General features: G+C 34.2%; 1 protein-coding gene across 2 annotated transcripts in view; it reads right to left on the reverse strand.

Annotated features, from left to right (window-relative positions):
• Positions 1-21,450, reverse strand: part of LOC114332390 (ceramide synthase 6) — a 183,083-nt gene that overhangs the window by 62,459 nt on the left and 99,174 nt on the right. For both annotated transcript variants that reach the window (XM_028282178.2, XM_028282179.2), the window contains exon 5: positions 3,227-3,345. In XM_028282178.2, the coding sequence (XP_028137979.1) occupies positions 3,227-3,345 (119 nt within the window). The remainder of the gene's footprint in view (positions 1-3,226; positions 3,346-21,450) is intronic.

A 21,450-nucleotide genomic window follows, 5' to 3' on the forward strand; every position in this document is an offset into this window, starting at 1 on the left:
ATAGCATTAGAGCCGAAACTACGTACCCATCCCCTTAATGCAAACTTTTATTTATAGGGTGTCCCAAAAGTAGCGGAACGGTCGAATATCTCGCGAAATATACATCGGATCAAAAAACTGAAAAATATTTTTTCAATATTTTTCAAAAATCTATCGTATGACACCAAACACGACACCCCCTCCACACCCTGGAGGAGGAGAGGGGGGTAACTTTAAAATCTTAAATAGGAACCCACATGTTTTATTGCAGATTCGAATTGCTTACGCAAAAATAAGTAACTTTTATTCGAGGCATTTTTTCGAATTGTGGATAGATGCCATTATAATCTGAAAAATCTATCCTGATACCCTAGACACAGTATAAAGAGGGACAGTAGAACCACTCTCCGAAAAATTGGAAGTAAAATCTGTAGTCGCGCATGGCGACCGCGCAATGTTCGTAGTCGCTTTTGCCCCACTCTCGCATTGCTAGTCGCATAGAAACGTACGGATTTTAACAGGGAAAACCCGCATCCACCACTGGTGAATTACCAATTGCGTACTGCCGGTATTACTTCTTGAGATCAAAGCGCCGACAGAGGAGTGATTTTACTGTGGAACCTCTATATATACTGTGCCCTAGGTAAATTAATATAGAAACGGTCTAATATCTCGAGAAATACACTTCCAAATGAAAAACCAAAAAACACGGGTTTAATATTTTTCAAAAACCTATCGAATAACACTAAACACGAACCTCCCTCACTCCATCCCATGGAGGTGGGTTGTGGGTAACTTAAAGAGGGACCCATATTTTTTATTACAGATTTGAGTAACTCGTAAAAAAGTAAGTAACATTTATCCGAGACATTTTTTAGATTTGTTGATAGATAGAGCTAATAAATCGTATTTTTCCAATTACAGCGCCATCTATCAACAATTCTAAAACAGTGTCTCGAATATAATATCCCTTATTTTTTCAGGAGGAATCCAAATCTGCAATAAAAATAAAGGTTCCTATTTAAGATTCTAAAGTTACCCCCACCCCACCTCCATGGGATGAAGTGGGGGGTCGTGTTTAGTGTTAATCGATAGGTTTTTGAAAAATATTAAACCCGTGTTTTTTGGTTTTTCATTTGGAACTGTATTTCTTGACATATTAGACCGTTTCTATAATTTACTTAGTGTATCTGGGTAAATCGTTTTTTTTTTCGATTATAGCACCATCTATCCACATTTTGAAAAAATGTCTCGAAAAAATCCAAATCCGCAATAAAAAATGGGTATTTTTATTTAAAATCTTAAAGTTACCCCCCACCACACCTCCAGGGGGTGGAGTGGGAGGTCCGTGTTTGGTATTATTCGATAGATTTTTGAAAAATATTGGAAACGCATTTTTCAGTTTTTCGATCGGATGTTCATTTCGCGAAATATTCGACCGTCCCGTTACTTTTGGGACACCTTGTATAATAAATACACCATAGCTTGTTTCATTTAATTTGTATAAATGGATTATAAAGCATTTTTACGAAGCACACTTGTCCGGATCATACTTTAGCTGCGATCGAACGAAGGTGACATTTTGGCATAAATTGGTAACACTTATTTGACAGTTGCGGTGTTGACTCTTCAGAATTGTTTTTGTTATTTACTATATTGAATATTTTGTATGTTTTACAGTTTATTGTTTTTAATTATTTACATTGAATATTAGTTTGTTTTGTTGTATAATCTGGTTCTGCAATAATTATGTTATATAATATTTCATTTAAAATGAATTCAGGAATTTTTTTGTAATTTATGTTTAGCAACAATGCCAACTCTGATCTCTGACGTTGATTATGACGTGCATCGGGATTTATACTGTCAAACCATAAATTATACTTATTGATCGTTTTAAAGCTACACTCTAATAACGTTTTGTGTTTATCATTTTCTAGTGTTTTGCAGCAAGAAGTAGGTTCACATTTAGTTTTAGTTAATTTGCATTTATTTTGTATTGGTTAGTTCTTTTTCTTAACGTGCCCTATCAAGTCCCCTTAACGTTGGCGATTAACATGGCGAAACTGTCTCTGTCTCGAGCTATTTAGTTCTGCTTTCTTTATTCCTGTCCACTCCCTGATACTCTTCAACTAAGAAGCCTGCTTTCTACAAAGTTTCTCTGCGTCCTTCGATTTTACCCACCGTAATAAGTTGAAATATATTATATCGGTGTCCCCTTACTACGTGTTCAAAATAGACCATCTTTCTTTATTTGGTGTTATCAAGGAGCTCGCGGGAAGCATTTGCTCTCTTAAGGACTGCCACATTTGTCAGCATAGTCGTCCATGGTATTTTCAGTGTATGTCTGTGCAGCCACATTTCAAAGACCTCCAAACGATTAATGGTGGATATTTTTAATGTCCATGCTTCGACACCATACAAGAGGACTGACCAAATATAACATTTAATCATGCGCTTTCGAAGTTGAAGTTGCAAGTTATCCTTACAGAAGAATGACCTCATTTTTAAAAATGGGCGGGCTATCTCGATTCTACATTTTATCTCTTTATCTGGATCTAGTTGTTGTTCAGTAATATGGCAACCAAGATATTTAAAACTGGGTACTCTTTGAATTATGTGACCATCACCATATAACCGTGAATCTTGATGGGCCAAACGGCTAAATTGGTTAGTAAATCTGCAATTATGTCTGTTTTCTTGCCAGTTACAAAATCCACATCGGCAGTATGTTGTATAAATTAGAGTCCTCAGATAATTTCTTCGAAGCAACGGTAGTAAACACACCAGCATGTATCCTTATTTTAACTTATTTTAGTTCGTTATTTATATTATCGTATGTATCGAACAAATTAGAGCTTGATCTCATTTCACTGGAATTTCTTTTTCAGACCATATTTTGCTTCAAATATTCATTTATAACAGTAAATATAGTTAATGCCAGGTGATAGTTCTTTTATGCTCAACAGACCAATTCGTAAGAAGATTGTTTAAAGATCAAAAAAATACAGATTTTGACCCCAAGTGATAGTAAGAATATCTCCTATTTTGACTGGAGTGTGTAACACTTTTGTTATTAGCGTGTAGTGTGCAATAGATGATTAGAATCATAGCAAAGCTAATACATTTTTTTAAATTTGTGACGAAATTTGCGAAGTTTATCTTAAACAACAATTCCCAATAGTTAAAAGTTTCCCTTAATGTTTTCCTGAAAATAAAAGTATATAATATAATACTTAGCACTTACTTTCTGATTATCCAAAATGGGAATATTCCTATTCTAGTTACTATCCAAAGTACTGTGAACACAGCAAAAATTATATCACAAATTTTCTGATATCCTGAATACTTCGCCATTTTAGCTGCCTAAAATATTGAATAAATTATTATAATATTATTTCACTTTTAACTTCACCTGCTGGCGTATTTTGTACGCCAGATAATTCCCATGCCAATATATTTTCACTATTTCCACTATTCACCTATCTAACCTATCACTGGAATGTGTTTTCCAACTATTTTTAGTTTAATTAGAATCAGCGTTGTGAAAGATCCTAATTAGCTGCTTATTATTTGGTTGTTCATAGTGATGTACAAAACACGCCCTGAGTGTAGTAATGTCAGTATATGGGCCCGAGGGATGTGTGCCTTTTCTAATGAGCGTAAAGCTCAGCGGAGAAAGAATTAATCCCAGAAGACGAATTTTGCCCGGAGAGGCTTAGCACTTTATATCTTCCAGCCGTTCCAAGTCCACTGGATACTCCCAACAATGATTGGAGGTGAGTAATCTTCGATTGCACCCTTGTCGAGGTGACCCTGTTGAAACTGTAACCAGCGGATCCAGATTGGACACATTAATAATCAATCCCCAAGCCAACCCGTCAGACTATATAAGCTACTAGGGTGAGTGTCGAAAACAATTCCTTTGGGGAAACAGATCGGTATTTATACCGTACCCTCGCAAAAGCAGCTCTGCGAGAAGTGGACTGTCGAGGTAAGTTGGTGAACAAACAAAAACTCAAGGCCCAAGGGTACCCGAGGCCGAAACGCCAAGGAAGTTTAAAGCCAAAACCTCGGTTCCTAAAGCCGAATGACAGAACTTTTATAGAAAATTTGAACACCGAAAGGCAAGGAAGAAATCTCCCAAGCGAAAAGGCAAGGAACCACAAAGTCTGTCAGACTAACAGCGTTGGAAGACGTTGATCTCATGACAGACAAAGAGATTAAAGTCGCGTTTACACGATGGCAATTGGCGAGACAATTGTCAGAAGACAACTGACTGGCATGAAATTATTGTCTTCGTGTAAACACTTCAGGGCAATTGCCTTGCCAACTGCCCTCACAATTGGCCCAAAATTCAGTTGTCTCCGGGAGTAGACTGAGGACAATGAGCTGCGCCCAGTGAGCCCCCTACCACTCGAAATCTCAATTGTCGCGACAATTGGCGCCGTGTGAACGGTGTAGGCCAGTAGTGCTGTCTTGTTTTTTGCCAGTTCCCTCTAGATGACGAGCAGTCGGCCATGTTTTAGCTGTCGACTGCCATGGCAATAGTTGGCCCCGTGTAAACTTCTTCTCTTTCAACTGGACTGGCCTCAGACAATCCGCAACCACGTGATGACAATTGTCCAATCACAATTGTCTCGCCAATTGCCATCGTGTAAACGCGACTTAGGGCTGAAAAGCTATCTGGCCACGGTGTTCAAGAGAAAATCTAAATAAAAGTTGATCGAGCACCCTATTCTTTTTGCTTTTATCCTTGCAGTATCCCTTGTAGATCAAAAATACGTCAAAATTAAAATCGGCTACAGGGCACTTTTTTTGCGCATGCGAAAAAGAAGATTTTTTTCTATTTATTTTTCTTTTTGTTTATTTTTCTTTATCTCTATAATCGGTTTTTCATATATTTTATTATGTGTTAGTATACAGGGTAGCGAGAATGTATGGAAACACGGTAATTTCTCGGAAACCGCTGGAACGATTTTTACAGATTTTGGTGGGTAAAAATTTTCCAATACGGCCGATATTATAGTGGTAATTACATTGTTGTCAAATATTCCGTGTTTCTGGAAATCTAATGAACTTTCTTATTACACACCCTGTATATATTTTTGTTTTGACGTCCTTAAGAAATACTGATCATTTTCCGTGTTATATTTCCTATACCTAAATGCCATAATTTCGGAGTTATTGCTACATTTATTAAAAAAAAATGTTTAAACAAATTATAAAAATCAAATTTTTCGGCCAGGATAGACACTATTTTAGGTTCTTTGGATCATTAGAACAAAAAAGATATTTTGTAATTTTTCTTTAAAGTTAATCGTTTCCGAGTCATAAACAATGAAAAACTGAAAAAAATCTAAAAATTACGATTTTCAAGATTCAAAAACACACGTAAAAAATAATTTTTGAAATTACGAAGAACCTTAATTCAAGCTCAAACCTTCTTTTATCAGCTCCCTATAAGAATTTTTGGCACGTTTTATTCTAAAACGTTGTTTTTTTTTTTCAATTTTTAATGAAGCGCATATGAGAGGACGGGCGGTGGGCTGCTTTAACAACTAGAAACGAGTGTTTTAAAATGCAATAAGCCCAAATTACTTATCGGTAGCTGATAAAATAAGGTTTGAACTTGAATTTAAGCTCTTCGTTGTTTCAAAAATAATATTTTTTACTTCTGGATTTGAGTCTAGAAAACCGTAATTTTTCGATTTTTTTCAGTTTTAAATTGTTTATAACTAGGAAACGATTAACTTTGGACAAAAATTAAGAAAGGCCTTTTTTGTTTCCAATGACTTAAAGAACCTAAAATAATGTCTATCAGAGCCGAAAAATTTGATTTTTAAAATTAAAAAAAAAATTTTTTTAAATAAATGTAACAATAACTCAGAAATTATGGCATTTAGGTATAGGGAATATAACACAAAAAATAATCAGTATTTCTTAAGGACGTCAAAACGCAAAAAATATATAGGGTGTTCCATTTTAAATAAGAAAGTTCATTAGATTTCCAGAAAAACGGAAGATCTGACAACAATGTAATTGCCACTACAATATCGACCGTATTAGAAAACCCTTACCCACCAAAATCTATAAAAATCGTTTCAGCGTTTTCCGAGAAATTATTGTGTTTCCATACTTTCTCGCTATCCTGTATAATATTATATGATATGTATACACACTCACACATACAAACCGACAGATATACACATACACACAAATATACAGGGTGTTGAATCGTCAAACGGGCCATATGAAAGTCAATGGGAAATTCTAAAATGTTGAATTCCTGCTTCTCTAACTATTTTACATCAAAAGTCTTCAGAAAGTATTTGTAGAGGACTAAAATCTGTATTAAAAACAAATGTTAAAATGTAAAAACCAGCATAATCAAAGCAGCTGAGGAAACTTGCGGGAAAGCAAAAATAGCAAATACTAACATGAGGAGAACAGAATGGTGGACGGAAGAAATACGAGAGAAAATAAAGAACAAAAAAGACAAATGGAAGAGATACCTAAACACAAAACACCCGGAAAATTACGAAGCATATAAAGAAAAAAGGAAAGGGGTTAAAATAGCGGTGAAAGCAGGAAAGGAAAAGTCATGGGAGAGATTTGGACAAAAAATGACAAAAAATTATAGGGAAAACCAAAAACTCTTCTACGGTGCATTAAAACAACTCAGACAAAAGAAAGAGCACATTATGCCGAATATAAAAGACAAGAATGGAAACGTACTAACAGAAGAAAAACAAATAATGGAAAGATGGAGAGAACATTTCAAAGAGCTAACTGATGTAGACAAGGACAACATAGGGGAGACACAAGAAAGGAATGTAGAACAACAAGTGGAATCCATAACAAGAGAGGAATTAGATAAAGCAATAGAAAGAGTAAAACTGGGCAAAGCACCAGGCAAGGATCATATCACCCCGGAAATGATAAAATTCATGGGGACAGAGGGAATGGATAGCATGAAAGAACTAATGAATGATATCATAAATAGAGCAGAATTACCAAAGGACTGGAAGAAAGACATTATAAATATTACCAATACACAAAAAGGGAGACAAGAGAAACTGTAATAATTACCGAGGTATCACCATATCAAGTATCCCTGGGAAGGTATTCGCAAGAATAATAGAGACAAGAATAAAAACCCAAGTAGAAACAACTATGGAAGACACACAGTGTGGATTCAGGAAGGACAGAAGCACGCAAGACCTAATATTCACATTAAGACAAGTAAGTGAGAAGGTAATCAAGAAGAATAGAGAGATACATATGTGCTTCATTGACCTGGAAAAGGCGTTTGACAGAATCCGAAGAAAGGACGTTTGGAAGACACTAAAAAAAAGGGGAGTCGACAGACACATAATAGAATTAATAAAGGATATGTACAAAAATAATACAAATACAGTAAGAACCAATAACGAGGAATCCAGAGAATTTACTACAAGTCAAGGCGTCAAACAGGGATGCGTGCTGAGTCCACTGCTATTCTCAGTGGTACTGGATGAAGCGATATAGAAAGCCAAGAGAAGAATGAGAAAACTAACATTAGGATACTGGCAAATGAAACAGACTCAGCTATCGGAGCTACTATTTGCAGACGACATGGTATTGATAGCAGAAAACAGAGAAGACTTACAGAACAATCTTGAAATCCTAGAAGAAGAACTATCAAACATAAATATGAAAATTAATACAGAGAAAACAAAAACAATGATAATTTCAAATACGAGGAAGAGACACGCAATAGAATTAGACGGGAAACAACTAGAGCAAGTGGAATATTTTAAATACCTAGGAGTAATAATCGAATCAAATGGTAAACAAGACATGGAAATAGACGAGAGAATGGGACGAACAGGAAGCTTATTTAACACTATGAAAACAACATTTTTTGGGAAAAAAGAGATACCGGAAAAAGTAAAAACGGCAGTCGTTAAATCAGTAGTTAGACCAACAATCATGTATAGCAGCGAGACATGGACATTGACGGGGAGACAAAAATCCAGAGTTAATGCTATGGAAATGAGGTTCCTGAGGAAAATAGCAAACAGAAAGAGGACAGACAAAATACGAAACGAAACAATTACACAAAACCTAAAACTAGAACCAATCAATGAAAAAATAGTAGAAGAACAACTTAGATGGTTCGGGCACGTGTGTAATGTCGAACGAGAGGCTAACAAAACGAGTGTTCGAAACGAGAGTGCAGGGGAAAAACAAAAGAGGGAGACCAAGAGTTATGTGGGTAGATGAAATTAGGAAAGAAATCGAGAAGAAGGAATTGACATTGGAAAGTGCAAGAAACCTAACGCAAGATCGGAAAGCATGGAGACTACAATGCCAAACTCAACTCCACCAGCCTTACACCTAAAGGTAGAAAGGCTTAGGACTAAGTAAGTAAAATTGTTCTATGAATTAAACACATCCCCCGGGCTTCGCCCTAAAACCACCACACGTAGATGGGTGGTAGAACCACCGAAAACTTCGTATTACCAAGAATATGTTTATGCCGTATAAAAAAACGTTTTAAACAAGAAATGTAGCTGAGACTTTGAACAAAAATGTTTGATATCATTTTTTGTGCAGAATGAACCGTTCTCTCAGAAACAACGCTTAAAGCGACCGGCGATTTTGAATGTCAGTTCCGCGCGCGAAATCAATTTTTTAAATAAAATTTGTGTCCAACTCGACGGTAAAAATTCGATATCTTTTTATCAGAGTGTTCTATCGACAAATATAAAAATGCGTTTTAAAGATAAAAAAATGTGCAGCTTTGGTATCAAATTTTTGCATTTTGTAGCAAATGAAGTCAGTTTCTATACAGCTGTTAAATAAATAAACGTTACGCGATTTTTGCCATTTTTTACGATTCTCATGAGATAAATAAAATTTATTATTTCCATTGACTGCATAATCTTAAAAACTTATTCTTAGCATTCTTAGAGCATAATCTTAAAAACTTAAATAAAGGTTTAATTCTTATGATATCTAAAAACGACTTAAGAGATTCTTGGCAGAATTATAGCAATTCTTATCCTATAATCTTAATATAATATGAATATATATATTAACTTATTAATTTAATATTGTACCAAAAAACTGCTAAACATTTCTTATCTTTGTCCAGTGGCGTGCGGACAATCCTGGTCCTTGGCCTGGATACAAATTCTTAGAAAATTTATATATACTGATCTTTCTGTTTATTGTCCTGAATCGATAGCCTAGTCGATAGTACTCAGTTTTTGCTACCCCATGGCGAAAAAAACCAAAATTAATGAAAAAGTGACATTCCTTGTTTTCCACTGTACTCTTCATTTGTAATGTGATATTTTAAATTTAGCGTGTTTTAGGCATATTTCAAACGCCTCATATTTGTTGCCAAAACTCAAAATCTAAATATTATTTAAGTCGAGTAGATACAAATTTTATTTAAAAAATTGATTTCGCCGGCTTAACTGACATTAAAATCTCCGGTCGCTTCAAACGTTGTTTCTGAGAGAACGGTTCATTCTGCACAAAAAAAGCTAACATTTTTGTTCAGAATCTCAGCTACATTTCTTGTTTATAACATTTTTTTATACGGTGTAAACATATTCTTGGTAATACGACGTTTTCGGTTTTGGTGGTTTTAGGGGGAAGCCAAGGGGTAGTAGTAGCAAACTTTTTTGCATCTTCTTTGGGGTCCCAAAATGATCATTCTCAGCAAAATTCAGCTTGTTTGTATGCTTTTTAGATGTTAAATCTGACTTTTAGAGGTCGGTTGGACTAATAATACTCTGGCAATTGTTTTACATTTTTGCAAAATTTTGGAATGTGTTTAATTCTTTTTCACAATTTTAACAATTTTAAAATATATTTTTAATATAGATTGCAGACCTCTACAAATAGTTTCTCATTACTTTTGATGTAATAGGGATAATTAGGGAAGCAGGAATTCAACAGTTTAAAATTTCCCATTGAGTTTCCTATGGACCATTCGACGATTCAACACCCGGTATATTTGTGTGTATGTGTATATCTGTCTGTGTGTATGTGTGTGTATCTATGAGTGTGTATATGTTACCGTAAAAACCCGATTTCAGTTAAAACCCGAATTTACTAGGAAAAACTAGTTTTAACTATGGGCTTTAGACAATTCTAGTTTTAACTAGTGAAAACTAGAACTATCAAATATTTTCAGTTAATTCTAGTTGACACTAAACATAATTCAGTCAAAACTAGTTTTTACTAAACTTTTAAGTAATTTCCAGATTAAAAAAAATCAGTAAATAATTTGCTACCGCGGTTGTTTGCAAATAATTTTTCTAAAACGTAAAATACTGGACAATATCATAAACGTAAAAAATGCCAGTCCTTTTGACCACGTTGTTGTGCTATTGTTTTGCATCCAAGCTGCTAACATTTTCTCGACTTGGTTAGCTCGCTCGACTGAACCTTGACTCTTGCTGTGCCTTGGTTTTTCATGAACTAATTTTGCCTCAGGTCAGTATGACATTACCTCATTTATAACTGCATCAACAAACTCACGGCCATTATTGGAACCTCTTGTGGTTGCATATCGATCAAATCTACCTAACAGTGACTATTCATTTCTGAATGCAATATAGGTTTCGACACAAGACCATTCTTCGCTTTACTCTTCTTCCGTTAGCAGGTTTTATACATTGATATAAAATTATTGAACATATCAATTGTCATATTTGCGTATTTTCTGGCGGTTTCAGTCTTTAATCTATCTCAACCTCCATGACCCATACCAACGTAGGCTGCTTCAATTATGTCAAAGATATCTTCAGCAGGTACATAATATTTGATGGGTTCAGTTCTAGAAGCCAACTTTTTTATTTCGCCAACTTCAACAAAATTCTAAATCGTTTTGGAGGTTTCTTGGCAGACAATTATTCCGCATCTTGTACTTCGGCCATTAATTTATTATACATGCTTTTGGTCGCAACATTGTAGTGACTTTCTTTCTTCTCGCTCTGTTCCTTCTGTAAAATGTTTTCCAAAAAACGTTATTTCCATGCTCTTATATCTCTGCTTTCAACCTGATCTTCGACATTATCACTCACGGTGAATAATACACAATAGTGTAATATAACCAATAAACCAATATAACTCATTTTTTAAATAGGAGTAGTAATTCAAATTTACCGCGCTGTAATGCTTGCTTGTAATTGGTCCAGACGCGAGCAAGCTTACTACACTAAATTATGAAATTTTGACATTTATAAAATTTTGACACTAATGACATTTAAAATTAATAGGTTAATTAAGTTATATCGCCGATTTTTTGCGTTTCCTGCGTTACTCCTTTAATTTTTAGATTGCTAGTCAACTTTTACCTATATAAAAATCAGTTCTTTTTAGAACTCTTTAGCGTCGTATTAGTATAATATAATATTTATGGATTACCGTCGAAGGCCGATATGATCAACCAAAAAAGAAGATGGATCTGGTTATTTTTCTAGTGACATTATTGGGTGTGAATCTGTCTGTTAAGTTTACTCCTCCTATTTAAAAATGAACTAGTTTGTTACCAACCAGCCGCCTTCGTCACTAACCCTATCCCGAACAAGCCAAATCGTATTTTTTGTCTCTTCTCGCAACTATTTTACCTGGTATTCACTAGTAATTCCAGTAAAAACTAGTTTGAACTAGTATAAGCTATTCTAAATGAAATGTGTTCGAGATTTTTAGTTTTAACTGAATTTAGCAGTCAAATCTAATGTTGTTCTGAAGCTATTTTCTTGTGGCATTTTTATGATTAATTATTTATATGGGAAATAAGCCACAATTAAAATGAAAAAAATAATTTTATTTAATAATAAAATTATTTTTTTCATTTTAATTGTGGCTTATTTCCCATATAAATAATTAATCAGTCAAATCTAGTTTTGACTAGTTAAAACTAGAATTATCTAAGGCGCATAGTTAAAACTAGTTTTTCCTAGTAAATTCGGGTTTTAACTGAAATCGGGTTTTTACGGTAACATATACATATGTACAGTGCGGTGGAATAAGTGTTGCCCCCCCCCTGTTAACTTGTTTATTTTAAGAATATAAGCAAAACGCTCAGACAGGTCGATTTTTAAACTAACCATAGTATATTATAGCATCAACGTTTCGAACTTTACGCGATCCCTCTTCAGGTGACAGCCATAATTTTGATTTTTTTTAATGGTAAAGTACATCATGTGACACCTCATTTAACAGCTTTTGAAATAGTGATTTCAAAAATGTATAATACTTTAATCCTTTTTGAAATCGTAGGCGCAAAATTTCGGTCGAACTCTTTTTAAACGCATTTATTTTTTTCGAATTCTGAGGAAACTAATACAGTGGAACCTGCTTAATTCGAACTTCCATAATTTGAAATCTTTAATTCGAATTTTTATTCTGGTCCCTAGCATTTCCTATATAAGTAATGGTAAAACGTCGTGAATAATTCGAATTATATTTTGGATAATTTGAACTTTTCTACTATCTTTTCTGAATATCTTAGAATCTTTTGCCATTACTGAGAAGCTAAATTCTAAAAAGCAGCTAAACATTTCGGATCTCTTTGGAAAAAAATAAAGTCTGTCTTTTTTATAGCTTGCAAATGTTTTAATTGGTATTTTTGGCCGAATTTTGTTAGCCAATTTTTTTAGGTTGACAAAACTCGGGCATGAATAGGAACAAAAACCTCTCCAAGCGATAAAAATGATCAACTACTGTTTTTTTGCTGATCAACTACTGATATTTATCATTTGCAGATGTTTTTGTACGTAATCATTGTTTTTGTAGATTTATTTTTTAATTCGAATTTTTGGATAATTCGAATTTTTTAACGGTCCCCTGAGATTCGAATTATCCAAGTTTCACTGTAATTATTTTTGAAAAATTTAAACGCAGAATGAAAGATTAGATTATTACCGAGGGCTGACAGTCCCTTAGAATAAACAAAAAGTTTCTTTTGAATGATATATTTGAAATTAAAAATCACACTAAATTTTCTCTTTTTTTCACCACTGTGACTTATTAAGGCTATGGGTACATAATTCGCAAATATTTTACGTGTATCCCTACTTTTTCTGTCTTTACACGGCAAATTACGTGTCGTAAAATTCACACTGGTATGGATATGTAAACATTACTAGAATGTCATTCTACTTGAAAATGTCATCATTAATTTAAAGAGATGGGTTTTGAATGTTCTTGGATAACTGTTATTTATATAATTGGAAATTATTAATTCAGTTAATAAATGTGATAATTTTTTCACTAACTATGTATTCAGTGATTGTAATAATTTATTTGTACAACAAAGACTAATACTCAATCGAGAAAAGAGGAAAAGTGTTAGTGATTTTTTAATAATAATATATTGTTTTGGAACGCTTACAATTTTGAACATCTTTAACAAAAAAATACTTGGATCACAGAATATATTATCCTGATGTATTCTCTGCTTGGATCTTCCACAAATAACACACAATAAATAACTTTTTATTAAGTTCACGTCTTAAATCAATTATTTATCAAATACACTATATTTCAATAATATTTAATCAATAACTCAACATATTCCCGTTGCAATGTCAAATATTTAAAATTGTCACTGATTGTCAGTGTCTGACTGACAATATCTGACAATATTATATTCGGCTGAATGCGTTGTAAGACAAAGATAGATTTGGAAAATATTACCACGGCATTGTGTTTATTTTTTTCGAATCCTGAAAAAACCAATAAATATTTTTGAAAAATTTAAACGCAGAATGAAAGACTAAATTATTACCGAGGGCCGAAAGTCCCTTAGAATAAATAAAAAGTTTATTTTGAATGATATATTTGAAATTAAAAATCACACTAAATTTTCTCTTAGTTTTTCACCCCTGTAACTTATTAAAATAAACATTATAGAAGTTCTCAAGGACTTTCGGCCCTCACTATTAACGTGATCTTTCATTCTGCGTTTAAATTTTTCAAAAATACTTATTAGTTTTCTCAGGATTCGAAAAAAATGAATCCCCATTTGAATAGCATTGCAGCCGGAAATACGTACCGATCCTCTTAAAATAAACATTATAGGAGTTCTCACGGACTTTGGACCATCGAGAATACTGTAATACTTCATTCTGCGTTTAAATTTTTCAAAAATATTCATTAGTTTTTTAAGGATTTGAAAAAAATGATTGCATTTAGAAAGATTTCGACCGAAATTTTGCGCCTACGCTCTCAAACAGGAAAAAAGTATTATACATTTTTGAAATCAGTATTTTAAGAGCTTTTAAATGAGGTGTCACATGATGTACTTTCCCATTTAAAAAAATCAAAATTATGGCTGTCACCTGAAGAGGGATCGCGTAAAGTTCGAAACGTTGATGCTATAATATACTATGGTTAGTTTAAAAATCGACCTGTCCGAGCGTTTTGCTTATATTCTTAAAATAAATAAGTTAACAGGGGGGGCAACACTTATTCCACCGCGCTGTATACTACACAAAAATAAAAAAAAAGAAATATAGAAAAATCTTCTTTTACGCATGCGCCAAAGAGTGCCCCGTAACCGATTTTAATTTTGACGTATTTTTGGTCTACAAGGGATACTGCAAGCATAAAAGCAAAAAAATAGGGTGCTCGGTCAACTTTTATTTAGATTTTCTCTTGAACACCGTGTGGCATTTCTAAAACCAAAATCAGTAAGCTGGTGAAACAAGGCCAAGATTACATACAACCCAAAAGGGATTTAGTCGAGACCAATTTTATTAAGGCCGCTGAAAGGGCAAATGAGATGCCGTCAAAGCCATTAGAGGCCATGACAAAGCAAAAACAAACTCGGAAGGTCAAAGATCCAAAAAGGCTAGGTCAGACGGAAGCACACCATCCGGAAGTCAAGGCAAAAGGAAAGTGCCCAGAACCGAAGGGGTGACTTTCAGCGAAGCTGCCGCTTCTGTTGCGGCAGTACTAACAGAATTCCCAGGATGGATGTGGATAAGCTTAAGGCAGTCCAAAAAGGCATCTTGGTAGCCTATGAAGAAATTCCGGAAGCAGGACCTAGGTTCGCTTCCTGAAGAGTACCCAAAGCCGGCTTTCCTAGAACTTAACTATGCGGATGACACAAGTGCGAGGCGACTAAAGGAGGGGATTACAACCATAAGGCCTTGGGAGGATGCATCTCTCAGGGTTTTAGCGGGGGAAGTGTACTCTCAAATACCACAATTGTAGAAAGTGAGTCATGTTTTAATAACTTTTCATAGGCAAGTAAAATTAGACGTTTACCCTTTTTAAAAAAATATTTTTGTTGTCGGAAAATCGACAAAATAAGAAAATTTAATTACTATTTAATAAACAAATTAGTCGATTATTGCAGAATCTGTTTAATCGCTTAAAAATTGACAAAAACCTTCTTTGTCTGACTGTTTAGAATATACGTTCCGAGAGAAGAGATCTCATTTTATATCAAATACATTAATAATAATTTGACTGGTCTATTTAAAACCTTTTTGACAAGATTGCAGTTCTAAGAATATTGAACGTTGCCAGCATATATAATTTAACTGACGTTATCTGCAAGGTCGTAGTTTATATCTTTATCTAACCTAAAGCCATGGTTTGTTAGAACAGTGAGCGACGCACGGCATACGCGTACAGCAAAATCTGTTGTACTCGACGCACGGCAGATTTGACTGGGTCGGTTTGTTAGCATATTCTGTCGCTCTCAAAATAGTTTCAGTTTTCAGTTTGACGTTTGTTCTCACAAAGGGTATATGTACGTAGAAAAATGAATTCTGACAAAATCAAAGCAATCATTTTATTACTCCTAGAAGAGGAGGCGGAAGAAGAGTTAATAATACTACATTTAAATAAAAGAAATAAAAATGTAAACGAAATGTTTTCATGTGCATTTAAATGAACAGTCGAAATAAGATTGTTTCAGAACGAGGAAAAATTTCGAGAATATTTTAGATTTAGACTGTCCAGGGATTTATTTGAAACTGTATTATAATTTATAAGGGATGAAATTACTAAAAAACCTTACAACAGAAGACAACATCCGATTTCTGCAGAAGAAAAATTAAGCGTAACTTTGAAGTACCTAAGTTTTTATTTATTTAGAGAAAAAATAAAAATACAGTGTTTAAGTACAAAAAAGAAAACTTCTTAAAAATGTATATCATACATGTATCTTACATTTCTGCATTGCTATAAATTGATTCTGGCGAAAATACAAACGAATGCACGCTCTGAGATCCTATATTGGGTTCCAAAGAATTTTTTGGTCACAAGAAATATTTGATATGTATAGGAACCAATGTTATGAATAGAACCAATTCATATACCTAATTAATTTGCAGCCAGCTCAGTTTCATATCGCGAAACAATATTCATGAGTTCAGCTTTTATTCTTGCCTTTTCAATCGTAAGAAATTTCCATACTGTGGAAGCCCACTTTCAAAAAACATGTGTATAGAAGGATCACCTGATTTTTGAGCCAATGTCGATGATGTTTCCGACTTTTTAACAAGTTTTTCAATCAAAGCGGTTCGTTCCTCTCGTCCCATTTTTAATTCACTCATTAATGAGAAATTTCTGTTTTTAGACATTGACTGTTTTCGATTAGGAGACTCCTTGTCAGACTGAAATGTAAATGTCAGAAATTTCTTGGAAATTTCTCTTATGTGGAAGTTATTGACCATTTGTATTTTATATTACCATTACATTGACCAAAATGGTTTCGAAGTAAAGAGACTTAGCAAGTGTATATTTCTGGCTCCTGGCGACAGGAACCAGGAGTAATAAATAAATCGTATAATACAATAGTAATAGAAATTAGATGTTCGCTTCCCGTGAAGCATATGGTGTCTTTGAAGGGCACTACTGAAAGGTTTATAGTAGTATCTTTTGTTAAAGGCAACCTGCTTTTCTCTTTGAATATTTACCCAAAGTATTGACCTGAAAACAGGTCAATTAACAGAGAACTATATATGTACATATTTAAAAATATGAAAATAGAATATTAATAAATAATATATTTAATCAAAGCATACTTTAATAGTGATCAGGGATCTGTATAATATGGCAAGAAAAAAATTGTGTTACGTGTTGAATAATAACGATACACTTTATTTTGTACCAACGTTGTTTTATTATAATGCATGCCTCAGTTTAATAAATAATAGTAATAATACCAATTAATTTAAATACCAATTAAATACTAATAATATCAATTTAATACAAGTGACTTTTTCATTTACGTTGTGCAATTTAAAATATATCAAATCATCTAAACTTATTTTTGTTTGAATGAAATTAGTTTACCACCATATTGTACACTATGTACACCGTGAGTTCAGCTGAACGTTTGCGTCCAAATCAAAACCCAGCTGATTCCAGCGCACACCGTCGACGTACACTGCTGTTGGTCTTCAGAGCGCGCAACTCAGCAGAACCTAACAATCCGTTAACATACAGAAGCCATTCCTTTGATTTGGACTGACGTGCGCGGCGGTCGACTGACTGTGAGTTGTGCGTCGCTCACTGTTCTAACAAACCGTGGCTTTAGGCTTAGGCACTGTCCGAGATCGACAATGTCGTCGCAGATTAAGGCGATGTAACTGGCAACAGCGGCAGCGTTCAAGGGTACGTGTGTTTCTGTAAGTCATTTCATGAGCGCGCTGAAAGGTATTTCATAAACCAGACAGCTGATTTTACGTTTTGCGAATTGTGAGTAATTTAGTGACAAATAATAATAATTGAAAACAGAATTATTTGTAGTGATATTAGTAAAAGGTGATTTTAAATTTACTGAACTGTGACTGATTTAGTTTAATTAAATTTAAGTAGTGACAAATAATAATAAAAAACATAATTATTTGTAGTGTTAGTGGAAGGTGATTTTACCTTTACTGAACTGTGAGTAATTTAGTTTAATTCAATTTAAGTAGTGACAAATAATAATTAAAAACAGAATTATTTGTAGTGTTATTAAGTAGTGGCAGGTGATTTTACATTTACTAAACTGTGAGTAATTTAGTTTAATTCAATTTAGTGACAAATAAGAATTAAAATATAATTATTATTTGTAGTGTTATTAGTGGAAGGTGATTTTACATTTACTGAACTGTGAGTAATTTAGTTTAATTCAATTTAAGTAGTGACAAATAATAAATATGTCTGACAGTAGTAGTAGTGAACCGTGTATTAAAAAGAAACGCCACAATTTAACACCTGAAGAAAACGCTATGATCGGAAATGTATTTGAAGGACTTCGAGCCAGAGAACAAAATATGAATGTAAGCGATGTAGTTACATTATGTAGTATTTTAACAAAAGTTTCGGAAGCTAGTGTGTACAGAGTCATTAAAACAGTCGATAAAACAAACGATAGTAATACTTTGAAGGTTGAGACAAGAGGAAGGAAACAAATAGAATTGGATGATACGACGAAACAGACCATTCGTCGTGCAGTACATGAATTTTATTTTAAAAACGAATTACCAACTATAAAAAAATTGCTCTTTCCCTTCAATCTAATGAAAATATTCCAAAAATATCAAGACGTGTTTTGTTACGTACTTTACGTGAAATGAACTTTAGGTATTTAAAGAGAAAGAGGAATAGTACTCTTATTGAAAAAGAAGAAATCATTTTATGGCGCAGACGGTACCTGAAAAAAATTGCAGAATTTCGAAGAGATGGAAAAAAGATATACTATACAGATGAAACATGGTTAAATGAAGGACATACAGTGACTAAAATTTGGCAGGATTTAAATGTGAAAAACAAACGACAAGCCTTCCTAGATGGTTTGTCGACAGGTTTAAAAGCCCCATCTGGAAAGGGAAAACGCCGTATTATTACCCATATTGGTAGCGACTCTGGATTTGTTGAAGGAGGTTTAAATGCATTTGTTTCTAAAAAACTATAGATTACCATGAGGAAATGGATGCAGATCATTATGAAAAATGGTTTTCAGATATTCTATTAAAAATTCAACCAGGATCTGTTATTGTTATGGATAACGCTCCATATCACTCCCGGCGTGTAGAACAGTTACCAACCACTAAATGGAGAAAAGCAGAGAAAATATTAAATTCAATGAACAAAATTTGAAGACCGAATTACTAAACTTAGCACGGTGTCATAAAGATAAATATATTAAATATGTAGTAGATGAAATGGCGCGAGAACGAGGCGTAATTGTACTTCGATTGCCGCCATACCATTGCGAATTAAATCCAATAGAACTTATATGGGCTCAAATAAAAAATTAAGTAGCAAGGAACAATTTTACTTATAAATTAAATGATGTTAAAAATCTACTTAATGGTGCCGTCAGCAATGTGACCTCACAATCGTGGATAAAATGTATCGAACATGTAGTGAAAGAAGAAAAGAAAATGTGGAACCTTGATAACTTCATTGAAATTACCATTGAACCAATAGTTGTGCATCTAGGTGAAGATACTAGTGATGAATCTGAAGACGACATAGATGACTCAGATTAGGTGATATATAACGTAAGTTTTTATTTGAACATATTTTTTATATTTATCTCTATCAACGTAGATAAGCGCAACACTGTTTAGGCCCCATTAATCAGATTTTATTTTTCAGAGACATACTACCAAAAAAATTTAAAAAAAAAACAAAAAACGGCTTCGGCCTCCAAAAAAATTAAAAAATTACTAACAAAAACCGGCGCAAGCCGCCAAAAAAATTAACAAAAAAAAACAGCAAAAAACACGGGCTCGTAGGGCCCAAACCCTTGAGCACCAAGTCTCTGATCCGGGCCTAGCCCAGAGCAGAGGCTTGGGGCCCAAGCAAGCAATTTTAGTTACGCGGATAAGTCACTAGATGAAACAGGATTAAAGCGCCTCACGCTAGCCTGAATTTGCAATCGATTAGGGCACCACGTTGGAGTTCTGTTACGCAAAACTCCCACGTGAAGAGCATTTGGCTGATGGTTGTGCCCCTATCGCGCATCAGAGTGCTATAGGGGGGAAAGGGATGGTCTGGAGCATTGGAGCGCGGCAGAGTGTCTCCTGTTTTACTCGAGTTTTACCTCGCTCCAATGAATTGTTACACCCGAATGTCATCAAGGGCTGAGCAAGTCTCTCAGGCTGGGTTGAATCAAATTGCTTGCTTGGTGCTACTATAATATGCGGTCTATCTTCGCGTTTCTGTTATACCTCGCGGTCTACCGTTGGTTGCGGGGTATAACCTGTATTATATTAAAGTGCCGGTATAAAATCTTTACAAAGTTATAAAAACGCATAAATCAGAAGAATTATTATTTTAATTTTACAAATTAATACTTTGTCATATTAATTTACTATTTTTGTTGGGAATAAGCTAATTGTATGGCTTATTCTCAACTAAAATAGTACATTGATATGACACAGTATTAATTTGGAAAATTAAAATAATAATTCTTCTGATTTATGAATTTTATTCACTTTGTAAAGATTTTCATTATTGTGTGTAAAACTCTTCTCTGAGAAAAGATTATCGTTTAGCGGCACAGGTATACTGTGCCGACAAAAAATTTTTTACCAAGTAAATGAAACCCATAAATCGGAAGAATTATTATTTTAACTTTATAAATTATACTTTGCCATATCAATTTACTATTTTAGTTGGGAAGAAGCCACAAAACACTATAATGATATTCACAGGCAGATCGCATCCCCAGGGTAGACCGCATACTATAGTAGCACCGTTTTCTTCATATAAGAAATCTATAAAATAAGAAAATAATTTTTATGACGATCAATTCGTTCTAAAATTCTTATTCTTTTTTTAATAATAACCGCACGCCCATGACTCGACGGGTAAAGTATGCGTCACTTTCTACAATTTTGGTATTTGATAGTACATGCACTGTCTTCGTACAGGATGAAGATGGGAAACGTCTTAAGTCCAAAAAGATCCTTAATAGTACAAGGAAAAGTAACCACGAGCTCACGGCACATATGAACAGTCTGGGGTAGCAAATCTTCAGACAAATGGGTTTTACGGACCTTCTCAATGGATTATGAATCTCGAGAAGAGCTCCAGAAACTCCATATGTCCCCCTTTTTCGGAGTGGGACAGTTAACTTTCCGATCCAAGGAAAGGAAGACAAAAACTTAGGAAAATCCAGTAGCAACTCGCTTCAGTAAAACAGAGAAAAACTTCCCTACATTTCAGGAAGAGGTACAAACCTTCTTCAGATGTAACCAACCCACTCATAAGGACTACTGTCCAAAAGTATGTTGGATCCACAGAAGAAGAAAAGTCCACGGGTAGCCCACAAATCTCTGGAATGGTGAATATTCGCCAAAATTTACGGCAGGCTTAATAAGCAACCAAAAAAAAACAGTCAAAGCCATAGTAAGCTTGCCAGAGGGCACTGTAAGCTAAATAGGCAGTTAAAGCTGGTATGATTGGCAGATGATGATGACAAGAACCAGAATGCAGAATCTG

Source organism: Diabrotica virgifera, chromosome 7 (genome assembly GCF_917563875.1).
Source record: "Diabrotica virgifera virgifera chromosome 7, PGI_DIABVI_V3a".
Taxonomy (NCBI): Eukaryota; Metazoa; Arthropoda; class Insecta; order Coleoptera; family Chrysomelidae; genus Diabrotica; species Diabrotica virgifera.